Source organism: Pholcus phalangioides, unplaced genomic scaffold, assembly GCF_987345545.1.
Source record: "Pholcus phalangioides strain wild (caught in Gottingen) unplaced genomic scaffold, Ppha-v1.0 ptg000004l_1, whole genome shotgun sequence".
NCBI lineage: Eukaryota > Metazoa > Arthropoda > Arachnida > Araneae > Pholcidae > Pholcus > Pholcus phalangioides.
Window position 1 is genome coordinate 38304833 of NW_028301597.1, and position 13921 is coordinate 38318753.

The 13921-nt window shown below is 34.7% G+C and overlaps 1 protein-coding gene across 2 annotated transcripts in view; it reads left to right on the plus strand.

Annotated features, from left to right (window-relative positions):
- LOC149087387 (atrial natriuretic peptide receptor 1-like) overlaps positions 1-13921 on the plus strand; it is a 123908-nt gene that overhangs the window by 58955 nt on the left and 51032 nt on the right. For both annotated transcript variants that reach the window (XM_089231466.1, XM_089231467.1), the window contains exons 2-5: positions 2078-2192; positions 9899-10091; positions 11471-11606; positions 11701-11792. In XM_089231466.1, the coding sequence (XP_089087592.1) occupies positions 2078-2192; positions 9899-10091; positions 11471-11606; positions 11701-11792 (536 nt within the window). The remainder of the gene's footprint in view (positions 1-2077; positions 2193-9898; positions 10092-11470; positions 11607-11700; positions 11793-13921) is intronic.

Genomic DNA, 13921 nt, shown 5'->3' on the forward strand with positions numbered 1-13921 from the left:
CGTATTTTTCATGAATTTTTCTTACCAATCGTTGATGCTTTTCGTTAATCCTTATTAAAATTAATAATTTTTATCCTGAATTTTCATGCAAATGAACAGTTTCCCGTGAATAGTTCACATCTCTCTCTCTCTCTTGAATCACCTTACTATAATCATCGTTAACAATAGTACGATTTCTCAGAAAATTTCAGAACATTTATAATTTTACTATTAGAATTACCATGACAACAATTTTGCGAATATCCGTAGTATTGATTCTTTTTCTTTCTTCACACACACACATCCTTCCTTAAAAAAATTATTTTCACTAAAAATAGTTTGATTTTCTCGTAAATTTTCGGAATAATGAGGGATATTCTCTTTTATTTTGTTTATGCATTTTAAAATCGAGTTTTTTCACATAATAAATGTTCAAATAAACGGTTCGTTTTTTCAAGATTTTTTGCGAAGAGCGTCCATCTAGATGTACAATAGCTTATTTTCCTCCTCGATCACAATAAGTATTGTTCGGTTTTGTAGCGTATTGTCGAACCCCGGCCATTTTTACAACAATAGCTCAGTTTTCTCGTTTAGCCTTTGTTAACTGCCGTAACAAAGATTAATTTTTCTCGGGAATTGTTGTAACAATGATTTTTTTTCTCCGTAAATTGTTGGAAAATGTTTCCTTGTAAATCACCGTATTGTTAATTTATTCCTTTACTTTTTTAGCATACGTTTTTTTTTTTGGGAGAAATTTTTCGATGAATAGAATAGATGAAAAAGGAATAGGATCTTTTTAATGAATTTGAAGTCTAAAGTACACAAATATCAATTTTAAGAATTTTATCACGATGTTTGCCAGAGAAACAAACTGCAATACTTTTTTTAAAATGTTCCTTTCCATGAAAAAGATATGATAATCAATAAAATATTACCAATTTGAAATAGTCAACTGGTACACAAAGAGATCTATAGAATCTATCTATTCTATTTAATCACGTTCCGACGATCATGAATATTTCCCAGATATGATTCAACACGACACACAACATATTTGAGTCATATATTTGGAAATACGACCAGATTTGCGCAGACATAAAATTCTTTTCAGATTCAATATTGCGTGAAGCAAATAGGACGCAGAGCTGCTATGAAACATGTCTCTCTCTAATGCGTTTAACTATATACGAATATTTCATCAGATACAACAATATATCGTTGCTCAACTGAAAATGTTTCCGATTTGCAGCAATAAAATTATCAAGACTGCAAACAAACTCGTAATATTTGAAACAGGAATGTTCAAGAGCCATTTTAAACTATATTAATGAATAATTCCGAATATTGTTTCTAACGAATACCTCAAACTCTTACCTATTCTGGTGTATTTGAGTGAAACGATGTTTAAAAAAATTTAAATCAAGTATACACGGGTAGTTTTGAATAGATATTTTCTATTTCTTCCAGATATTTCGCATATGAATGTATAATGTACAGGGTGATTCAAAACTCAACGTGCAAACTTTTAGAGGGACGTAGGAAACACGAAACAGAATCACATAGGAATGTATGACCGGAAACCTCAAACTGATCAGCTGGAGGATAAACGAAATGCAGAAATGACAAGCCAATAAAGGATGGAAGAACTTTTTATTTAGCGATACTTTACACGATGACAGTACGTGTACACGTTAAGTTTCACAACAAGTGCTGGAAGTTCTTACCATCCACGGCTAAGCGCGCATAAAAACGGCGACGCATTGATTGTCGAACCTTTTCAAAAATACTCGGCATTTCGTGGACGCTTGTAGCTGCGACGTAGATTCTTGCAACGTGGATGGTAAGAACTTTGAGCACTTGTTGTGTACACGTACTGTCCTCGTGTAAAGTATCTCTAAATGAAGAGTTTTTCCACCCATTAGTGGCTTGTCATTTCTGTATCTTCGTTTGTCTTCCAGCTGATCAGGTTGGGGTTTCCGGTCGTACTTTCTTATGGAATTCTATTTTTTGTGTTTTTTTGTTTTCTGCGTCTCCTAAAAGTTCGTACGCTGAGTTTTGAGAATCACCCTGTATAATTTTGATATAATTTTTCTTGCAGTTATCGTACTTTGTGCTTCACCTGATGCCATAAGAGATATTCTTCTTGCTGCTGACGAATTAGGAATGATTGAAAGCGGCGAATATGTTTTTTTCAGCGTCGAGCTATTCGCAAGGTTGGTTTATTTGGACAGTTTTTGCATCAAATTTAGTAAATATTTTATTACTTTTGTGTAATATTAATTTTATGGATGAGAAGTTTATTGAAAGTAGTCAATAAAATATTAATGGAAGTGCATTTATTTTTGTTGATAGGAGCAAACAGGTAATATTTTCATGGCAAAATATACAATTAGGCTGTATATTTTGTTTTGTCGTACTTTTCTATAAGCAGTACACATACTAAAACTGGAACGATACAATGAAGATTGCATATTTTGTTGAGAGTGAAAATGTCGTACATGAAGCTTTATTAGAGAGGATCCCGGAAACACAACGTGGATTGGTTGCAAGTGGATCTGATCAATACTTCCTAGATCGGCTGGCCAAGTACATTTCTGTATCTAATATACAATTACGCCGATTTGGAACAGCAGTTGTGCTGCTATGCTTCTTGAGAGCATTCGTGATACTAACAATCTCACGAAAAATAAGCTGTTATCTGAACATGTATGATAAAATTGATACTATTTTTCACAGAAGAATGTGTTTCTGATTAAAACACCATGCAATTTTTATGCGTTGAACCCATGCCTTCGTGTTCAATCCAAGATGCTAAAATTTTCCTATAAAACACATTTTGCTAGTCTTATTGATAATAATTGATATTATTACTTGACCACATATATACATCGTACACATTGCTCTACGGAACTTCAAACTAATTAGCACATGTCGAGATTCATTTTGTGAGTGTACACCTGTCCCTAACGTATTATTGTTGTCAGAACTATGCGCATGTTTGGTTTTATACTGGTGCTGCCATCTGTCTCCCATAGCCTGAAGTGAAAAAGCTGATCTCACCCCTCTTCCGAATAATAACGGGTATTTTTTTAATAATGAGAAATAACTACGAGACGTATTAAAATAACCTAAAATTTAGGAGGATTAATTAAGGACCATTTCCACTCCTCAAAGAAATTTAGAGGAGTAAAACTGAATTGTGATTCTTGAATCTAGATGCCGTATTGGCGAACATTGCTTTCTGACAATTGATTACTTTCTTTCTTTTGACCGACAACCACTCGGATATATTGCTAGAAGCAATTCAAGACTTTCTATTAATTGAAATAAATTTGTCAACAGACTCACCAAATAATCCATTCGGTTCTACTCCCAATTTATTTATAAATACAGTATTATAAACAAACATTGTCCCTAACACACTTCTGTGATTTTACTCCACTAACAACATTTGTCCAATCAAAAAGGCTATCAATTCATCATTAAATGCGGCAATCGTTTCTCCAACCGAAATTTCAACCATCTGGAGAAAAAAAAATTACCTCCTAAATCATATACCATGAAGCCTCAGCAAAACTTCGCCTTGCATAATCGAATCGAAAACTTTTCGAAGATCAAAATAAATAATTTCTACCGGATTATTCTCGTCAAACGCTTAGTAAAAGTTAGTTGCATACGATTCTTCACTCCTAAACCCCATACTGCACATCAGACAAGATTCTGTTTACGTCCAACCAATTAACCAAGTTCTTTTAAGTTCAGTTATGCTTCACAATATTTTTCTATTAAGTATTCAAATTAATGTATTCTGAAAATTAAAAAAAAATCTTCGTGAGTTCTGTACGTTTCAAAAACTGAATATATAACAATATATGGCGTAACTGGCGTTGTGAAAATTCTGTGCGTAACTGGCTTTCGTGAGTTCATCGTGACCCCAGCAAGTATTAATGCACTTTAAAAATCAACAAAAGAAAATTTCATAAGAGCAATGAATTTTTTCACATGGCTTCATTCAACTATCAATTAATTCGTCAAATATTTTTTTTTTCAAATTTCTTTAATTATTTTCCCAAAAATGGTCTTTTATTAAGATACACATTCGAAAGAAATGGAGGGATACGTGACTTTTGAAATTTTTTTAAATTATATATTAAATTATTTGAACGCGATTTTCACGATTAAAAACTGAGCAGATATAATTGAAATATACTCATAAAATGAAATTTTATAAATTAAAACAATATTTACTATATCTTCACAAGCACCAAAATTAGTCTTATTCTAAGTCGAAAACACAGTACTTGCAAACAAAACCATGGCATGTTGATCATGCAGCTCTTGCGTACAATTCACTAACAACACTATCCTTACGCTCAACTCGGATATCCGATGTTTCAATATTTGTCAAACACGTCTGAACAACTAGCTTGAAATTCACTGAAAATAAGATGGTCCAGATACAATTCTTTCTCGAGGGGTAGCAAGATGAAAAATGCGTGGGGTCAAAATGACCCCACCATGCCAGTTAAGGGTAAATACTTAATTTAGAAACATTTCAAAAATCAGTTGTCCAAAAGTATTTTATAGTTTGTATACAAAAAAACCAATATATATACAGAAAATAATTTGAAAAGAAAACATTATCTAAAAAAAGTGTTTTCAAAATATATAAAAACTAATTTAAAGAATATAAAAACTACGTTTTCTTTTGAAAAATCGCTCCGTAAAGTATCGCAAATAATATTGAAAATATTTTACATGAACAAAATATAGATAATAATATCAATTTACACTGAACTAAATTTCAACTCTAAAACGCTATTTTATATATATCCTGAAAATTCTATTAACCTGAGCATAGGAAATGAAAAGAAATCTGTGGAATTCTTGAATAATAGAGAATTTGTTATATTCTGTATCAAGAATATATATCACAAGAAGCGAAAAATAATATGATTCGATACCGAAAAGTTTCCAATTCTATAAAAATTGCATTAAAGCTCGTTTTTATTACAGAATGTAATTTATTTTCCCTTTTCTTAATCCAAAATTCCCTTTTTCTTATGTACGTGTGTATATATGTAAATAACTAGAACTTGAAACTTTGTTTGCCCTTTGGTCATGAAGGAAAATTTTCTTTATTTTCCTTGTGAACAGAAATGAATTCATAACAAACTTCCATCCACTATCTCAAAAATTCACGGCTTCCGTGTCTACAAATTGCTTTTGGGAAGATATTGGAAAGCTTATTTTCTCAAAAATGAAATTACTTTCACTGAAATTAAGTGTCGGAGGCAAAAATATTTACATACATTGCACGAGAAGAGCCGGGAGTTGATTAAATGTTATCCACGTATTTGAACGGAAAAAATTCCGTTTTTAAGATCTCTCTACCAATCAGATATCTCACGCGCGCGAATGAAGTTATTATGTTTCTCAATACGGTGGGGAAATATGAGAGAAGCAACCGAAATAAAAACGGGAACAACTTTTGAAGAAAATTCCGAATTTAATAGGTATTTACAGAAATTTGAATTTGAAGAACTAGTATTTTTAAACAACAGAAATATAGTTGTTGAAATGATATCGAGTCTTCCTTTTGAGCAAGTATTCCATTCAATTACATGCTGTGACCAGGCCCCGTTAATCGGGCCTGGTCGGGCCCTATCAAGATTAAATTTCGGGGCTTCCCTTATATATAACGTTTTTCGAGGTTATGTTATAAGAGTTATGAACATTTGTTTTCTACAGTCGCTGTCATCTGTCTTCTTCCATATTTTGAGGTGGAAATGACATGACATCATGCAACAATTATGTACAATTATTATCAAAATAAATGCCCATATACATTATATTATGGCATTAGCTTACCGCTCTCTCTCTCGCACTTTCACGAATGTATTGAATTTTGCATTTGGAAATTCAACGACATCAGGGAAATAAATATGCAGAACAAACTCATAATTTAGGACTTTGAAAATAAACATGATGGAAATATGAACAAATAATACATAAAGATGCATTTTGCTCTATTTTGGATCCAAAATTTTGACCTTTTGGATCATTTTGTATATATTTTGTTCCCCCTAACTATATTTACATGTTTGAAACTAATGAATAATTACATATCATAGAGTACACTAACACATTCTCTTTACAAATTAATGGAAAGCATGAATTGTTGTAAGATGTTTATTTAATAAGGTACATCAAAGTTGTGTGTGTTTGTTGGTGGGTCCAAACAGTCACTGAAATTGACTTTTTCCCTTGGCTTCAGTGCTGCAAAGTCTCTATTGAGTTCGTCATATTGTAAATTCGAAGTAATATCACTTTCAAATTAAAGTACTTGCTGAAATGTACTATTATATTCATAATTCATCATAATTATTGGTTTTTATTGCTCTTATTCGATTGCTTATTTTTCTCTGAATTCCCATTTTAATTTGCAAAAAATGTTGAAATTCCTCAGCAAAATCATCATCCAAAGCAGTATTATAATGTTGCTGGAACACTTGGGATTCGTGAAAGACTTCATTGGCTTTGCAATTCAGGAAAGAAAAATTTTAAAAATACTGTCATAGGCAACTTTTCTAGATGGATCCTGTTGAAAATTTTGAACACTTGATCATATCCCCCCGACACCTGTGCCCTTCCAATGTAATCATCTTCAAAAAATGAAGTCTCTCTTCATAACTCAAGCCGCGTGTGCCGACGAGGACACGCGTAGATATCCTCTTCACCCCTTCAACCAAGTCTCTGTCCCACTATGTAGGTATGGCCTCCAAAACCTTACAGCATACTAGCATACTCCAGTCCAAGACTTACCAAGCCTCGGAAAAGCGAAATAATGACTTTAGGAGAACGCGAAGTGACCTTTTTGAAAATAAAACCGAGCATTCTATTCGATTTTTGATCACCGCTGAACAATGTTAAGAAAACCTAAGCCGCTAGTCAATTAGAATTCCCAAATCAGTCACCCTAATTGATAGTGACACCATTCAACTTGTAAGAGAATCGTTGGTTGTTCGAATCAAAATGAGCAAAAATGCACTTGTCAACGCTAAACTTCACGCTCCATTCATTTGCCCATGCTCCAATCCTGTTCAAGTGGGTCTGGGGCAACTTCCTATCGCTTTGATTCCCAACTACGCCTATTAGCTTCACGTCATCTGTGAATTTGCTAACAATCCCATCGATACCCTGATCGAGTTTAACGATAAAAAATGAAAAAAGTATATGACCCAAGACACTTCCTTGAGGAACTCCACTAGTGACGCAAGGACACGCGTAGCTCTGCTCTGCATCCCTTCAACCAAGTCTCTGTCCTACTGTAGGTATGGTGTCCAAAGCCTTACAGCATACTCCAGTCCATGATGAGCTAAGCCTCGGAAAAGCGGAAGAATGACTTTAGCAGAACGCAAAGACACCTTTTTGAAAAAAAAAAATTCTCTTGTGGTATATATTGCATTAGGATTAAGTGGCATCGCCAATTCTTCAAACGCATCAAAATGTTCTCTGACTATTCCACCATAGGAGAGATAAATCATTAAAATACAAAAGACAAATTTCTGGGGCCAGCCCCTGAAAATTCGTGGGCCTTGGGTACATGCCCCGTTTGCCCATACGATAAACAGGCCCTAGCTTTGACCTATGCACATTATCATACTCCAACGTTGAAATTTAACTTTGGAACCCCCTTCAGCCCCCCCCCATCCGCCTATGAGAGGACATACCTTTCGTTGTGGAGAAATACAAATTGAAGTTCTCTAAGGTGGATATGATGCTGGCTTGGCGAGAAATAAGTTTCTGTCACCCAGTTATGTACACCTTTTTCAGGGTGTCTCATAAATTTGTAAGTAGTTTAAATGACCAAAAAAAAATTGGAAGAATTCGTGGATTTGAATGCGGTTTGCGAAAAAGTTGTACTCACGGAGAGTTTTTTTATGTTGGCAAAAGTTCAAATTTTCGTCAATAGAGAGCACTGTACTACAAAAGCGAATCAGGGGAAATAGTCAAATCGGAGTAATAAAATCCTCGGTTTTCTCTTTTTGATTCCTTTCCTGATTAATTTGCCTGTTGTGACTTTAAAATTTGTATTTTGTTCTTTTCATGCAATCGTTATTTCCCTCATTTATTTAAATTGAATGAATAAATTCATGTGTGAAAAACAAACTTTGATCATCCAGCTCGTACGGAGCAGCATCGAACAAGGAAGCTTATGGGGAGTCTATAGACTCGGTACGGTGTTTCATCCACTCAGAAATATTTGAGGAAATTAACCATTTCATACTCGGGTGCCACAAAAATGCGTGGGTTGCTTTTTTCTCACTGTAGAATTTTTTCGTTCGGCCACAGGCAGTTAAACCCTGACTCAAAGGATTATGTAAGTTTTGAGTTAGAAATTTCATTATAAACTTTGGGGCTTCATCAAAAGGTGGCACAAAGTTGAACTTTCGAGGGGGACGGGGGTTCAAGATGGCTTCCAGAAGGAACTCCCTCTGGAAAAACTTCCAGAAAAATTTACCACATTTCCATCCTGAGCTGGGAGATTTATCAATAGTCGAACATACGATGAGGAAAAATTTCTGTGAAGTGTTGATATATTAAGAGTTATAAACTCGTGGAAAATCTCACCACTAACTTTTAGCATGCGGCACAAACGAAAGCGAGCATTAAAAAAAATTACCATTTTATTTCAATTAAGCTTTGAGACAAGAGCATTGGGCTATTTAGGTCACTATTTCTCACAATACATTAGTTCGAATGCCATTTAAGTGTATTATTGGCATCCCATATTTCTATAGGGAATGATGGAATCTGACACTACAAGCGTTTCTCTAAATAGAGTCAAATCAAGAAAAATGAAATCAATATCTAATTGAAAAGGGATTAATTATTTACTGACTTTTTTTTTTAACGAAAACAGTAATAAATATAAATGCTGTTGTTTTAAGCTCAACAGTAAGGCATATGCATATTATTAGAATGATTCACGAGCTATTTTGATATATGCTCATGCAAGTGACAGTTAATTAGAAAGAGCTTATATGAAACTTTGGTGCGATATTGGCGCTTTCAGATATTGGCCAAGTTTAGATTGACGATAATCGTGGCTTTTTGCTCATGAAATATTTTAGCCTTGAAAAATAAAAGAAATTATGATACTCATGAGCAAATTGTACTCATAATTATCATGAGTATTATTTGCTATGAGAAATAGTCGAAGGCTTGCAGAGTCAATGGTTTTTTTACTGGCTAGCTAAAATAGTTACTGATATATAATTTCATATAAGATCGCTTCATATGTTTCGGTTTCTTCCTAGTACTTTTGGATGAAAATAAAAGTATAAAATTTTTTTGCAAAGGTAGTAGCCAACTCAATCTGAAATTTCATAAATCTGGAATACACTTCAGATGCCATACTACTATACAGGTGCAAAAGCCAAATAAAACTCGTTTCCTAACTTTTTTTCCTTTATTTAGCTCCCAAAATATATTTAATTTACTTCCTCAGTAAGTGAACAATCTCCATGTACAACTTTGTTTAAAAATTTAAGCTCTTGGTTGTTAACTGAAGATTTAAATTCTCTACTTGACATTGTAATGCAATCGTCTTTTACCTTGCATACGCCGCTAAATGCCGATTTTTTGTCTATCAACTCCATTCCTGTTGCCACTTAATACTTAGTATTATATATATGTATGATTTTTTCCTTCCTTTCGTTATAAATTTGTACTGACAAACATGTATCAATTACTGTTTTCGTTGGCTCACAAGCTAGCTTAGCTCCTGAATATTTCGTGTCCGTGTTTCAATTGACTAAATAAAATTACCTCATATTATCTTAAAACTTTATCTACTTTGTTGAATATGACATACAATGTTGAATATCACTTTCTTTCATTTATTTTCATCAAGCAAGAACTATATCAGAAAGCCTTGGTACAGGGAGAACGATACGCATGAGAAGAATGAAAAAGCCCGTAATGCTTACGAAGCCCTCTTGCTCGTATCCACACGGATACCAGAAACGGCTGAATATGATGATTTTTCGACTGGAGTGAAGAAACTTGCGAAGCATCATTTTGGGGTGGATTACGGAACCGAAGAGGTCAGTACCTTGCGATTAGAGGGTTTCTTTAGTCATAAAACAACCCCATGTTTTGACCGGGCAACGTAAGGAAAAGCCAATGGATCCCATTCCAATAAAGTGAACGAACTCGTCCTCTATATCCACGCACGTGAGCTCTTTCATTCATATGTATGCTCAAGGCAATTTATTTTCATAGTCTTTTTGATAATAGTATACTCTCCGCCATAAATTCGTCTTGATGAGGGAAACGTGATGTCTAGCAACCAAATGCAGGTTTCACGTAGTTTTCAAGACACGTATAGTTAGACTGGCTCAGAACCACTTACTAGTCCCTGTTAAGCTAAAATGTCGCGGTGGAAGAGCATTTTGGTTGCCAAAAATGGCGCAGATGAAGCTATTCTTGAAGTAAGCGATGAAGTGATTTTGAGCTGCCATGACATGACACTTGGCCACGGTTTACAATGTGACAGATCAGCTTAAGGGAGAAGAATGCAGTTTAAAAACGAGGTAAACTCTGATAAGTTTAAGTCGGTGTCTTTCCAATTGAAAAATAAAATATTGTATACTTAAATACAATAACTGAAATGGGCATTGGGGGAATGATAGACTCCACGCGCATCCTCAAATCCGAATTTTAACGCTCGTGCTGCTGGGTTGATTGATTCCAGTCATGTAATAGGTCTTCATCTGCAAACGGATGGGATTTGCGGTGACCACGGGTGGCATTTCAGAACGGAATTTAGTGATAACTTCTTTACTTAATTGTTATCTAGCCGCCGCTGAGGTTGTCGAGTGATTATTGTGACAGACTCTATCCGAGGACCCATTTTCGCACTCCACCGGCACCACAATGGGAGTCGGCTGAAGTTGATATTGTGTTCTTCCCAAGTTCGAGGTGCGAATGCTATCCGATCTCAATGTTAAAAAGTCTCGCAACAGAGAGAAACAGGCCTACACACAACGGTACAATTAATCAATCATTACACTTCACTCATATGTAGAAAAATTGTTGGCAGATAGCAGCAGTATGGCGATGGACCGGAGTTGTACTCGGTTTGAAAGAAAACACTACACGTATCTATCGTTACACAGAAACAAACTTCGCGTTAGGTTCACATGACATACACACACAGCTTCCAGCATAGGTTCAGGTGTTCTTCGAGCACCTGCTTATATCTCTCCATTGAGACAGAGCGGTGGGCTATGATCTGGTTAGGAGGAGGTTAGCCAGTACTCAATAGTCTGAGTGTTATATCAAATAGGCTTCTAACAAAGAAGCAGAATCTTGTAAATTGAGCTTTATATATTCAGCATATCAAACAGATATTGGTGTGTATAATTTTTTTCTTATGAATTGAGCTTTAACCTAATCATTACTATTCTTTTCTGTATTTCAGGTAAATGCTTATGTCACAGCCTTCCACGACGCTGTAATACTTTACTCCATAGCATTGAACGAGACGTTATCTGAGGGACACAGCATCAAGAATGGATCAATCATCACGCAGAAAATGTGGAATAGAACTTTCGAAGGTTACGAAAAGCCCTAAAAACGATTGAAAAATTTGCCAGCGTAATGAAATGTTTGAAAATAATGTGCATAATTTTTCTCATTTTTTTTCCATAGGACTAGCAGGCAATGTCAGCATAGATGCTAAAGGTGATAGATATGTAGATTATTCCCTTTTGGATATGAATCCAGCTACTGGAATCTACGAGGTATGTTACATTCATCGTCCTCACCTTTGATTGTGATGCAATACACTCCAAAAAACTTTAGACCTGTTATTAAAATTTCCTTCGTAAAATACTGCTACCTTACAACAGCAATAGCCATTGTCCAATACGGAATTTGAGGAGAAATGGAAGCTGCAACGTAATATAAACCATTTCCTCTTTTTTTTTTTTTTGGAGACGTCAATTCTTTTCACGCCCTTCAAGACCTTTTAAAAAGATTGCGATAAATTCCATGAATTTTTCAAAAACCACCTGATCAAGAATTCTGGTGAGAAACTTATAGCTTTCCTTTTCAAGGCATTGCTTTCGACTTATTCAATCTTATCCTGAATGCTCAGCATCTTCAAATGGAATATCAAAGGAATTCAGGCCGACGGAAAGTCTTTTTTTCCTATTCTTTTATGTCTGCTGATATGCCCTTTTTTTATATATATTTGCAATTTCCATAAATATTTACTCAATTTTAGTATTCAAGTGTTTTTATTGATGCATTTCAAGTCAAGATGTATCAACAAAAAACTTAACCTATATGGATTGGGAAAAGATCTTCAACAGTTCTACGCCAATTTCACAATAAAATAAGACCGAGGGAGAGGGAATTGCACTGCAAATGTTATATTTTATACATGATAGGGCTAAAAATGTCAATATAAAGATATGCGCATTTCATTGGGGGGGGGGGACTGTGAATGTAAATTATGTCTATGTTTATAAATTAAATATTTTGAAAGATAAAGATAAGCGAATGTTAAGTGAGAAGTAGAAAGGAAATGTTAAATGAAAAGATATAAGCGAATGTAAATGATGGTGATACGAAGTAGGTGAATATGGAAGATGGGGATATATGGATGATATGAATGTGGGGACGAATGGACGTGTAAAATATGTGCGTATGTGAATGTAGACAAATGGGTGTGTGGAGTGTATGGAGTGTATGTGTGGAGTGTGTTATAGAAATATGATGATCAGGATCATCATGGATATACGTAAATGGTGAGAATATGGGTAGGCTACTGTATAAGAATGATAATAATGTTTATAAGTCACACTTGCGCTCATGTGCATTATGCGGATGGGAATTATTGAATATAAATAATGTAGACGTGAGTATGTCAAAGATATGAATATGTATTATAAATGCATTCGATTGTGATTGATACGTATTTGAACTAAACGAATATGCGAATGTGAATGATGAAAAAAATCTAAGTAAGAGAAAATGTAAATGTAAATGATAAGAATATATGAATGATAAGAGGGGATGTAATGTGAATGACAAGAGAATGTAATATCAATGATAAGAGAATGTAATATCAATGATAAGAGAAAGTAATGTGAATGATAAGAAAATGTAATGTGAATGATAAGAAAATGTAATGTGAATGATAAGAAAATGTAATGTGAATGATAAGAAAATGTAATACAAATACAAATACAACGCCACAACAGGCAAATTGCCCAACGAGGTGGCTGACTTAAGAACATCATGGATCCTCGAGATATTTTTTTGGAGGCCCTTACCTACTATTGCTACACCCCAAATGCACCCCCCCACGGAACCCCCCAACGAATCGGTACATGCGGGAATGTGCGTGTACGTGTAGTGCAACCTGACGTAAAGTTTGTTTCTGTGTAATGTTTGTTATGTGTAGTACTGCCATCTGCCACTAGTTTTTTTTTTTTTTCTAACTATGAGTGAAGTGTTATGATTGAATGATTTATCGTTGTAGGACTGTTGCTCTCTGTGGCGAGACTTTTTAACGGGGAGATCGGCTCGCATTTGCACCTTGAAGTTGGGAACCACAGAAAACCAACTTCAGCCGACCACCACTGTGGGGTTCGAACCCGGATCCTCGCATCGCGAGTCCGTCACTATAACCACTCGACCACCACAGCGGCGGTGTGGTGATAATGTGAATGATAAGAGAATGTAATGTGAATGATGAGATAACATGAATGTTATACATGCGAATGTTATACATATTAATATTATACATGCGAATGTTATACATATTAATATTATACTTGTGGATGTTATAGATTATAATGTTATAGACTGATAAAAAAATTTGACTAGATGATGAGAAAATTTGAATGATGAGAACATGCGA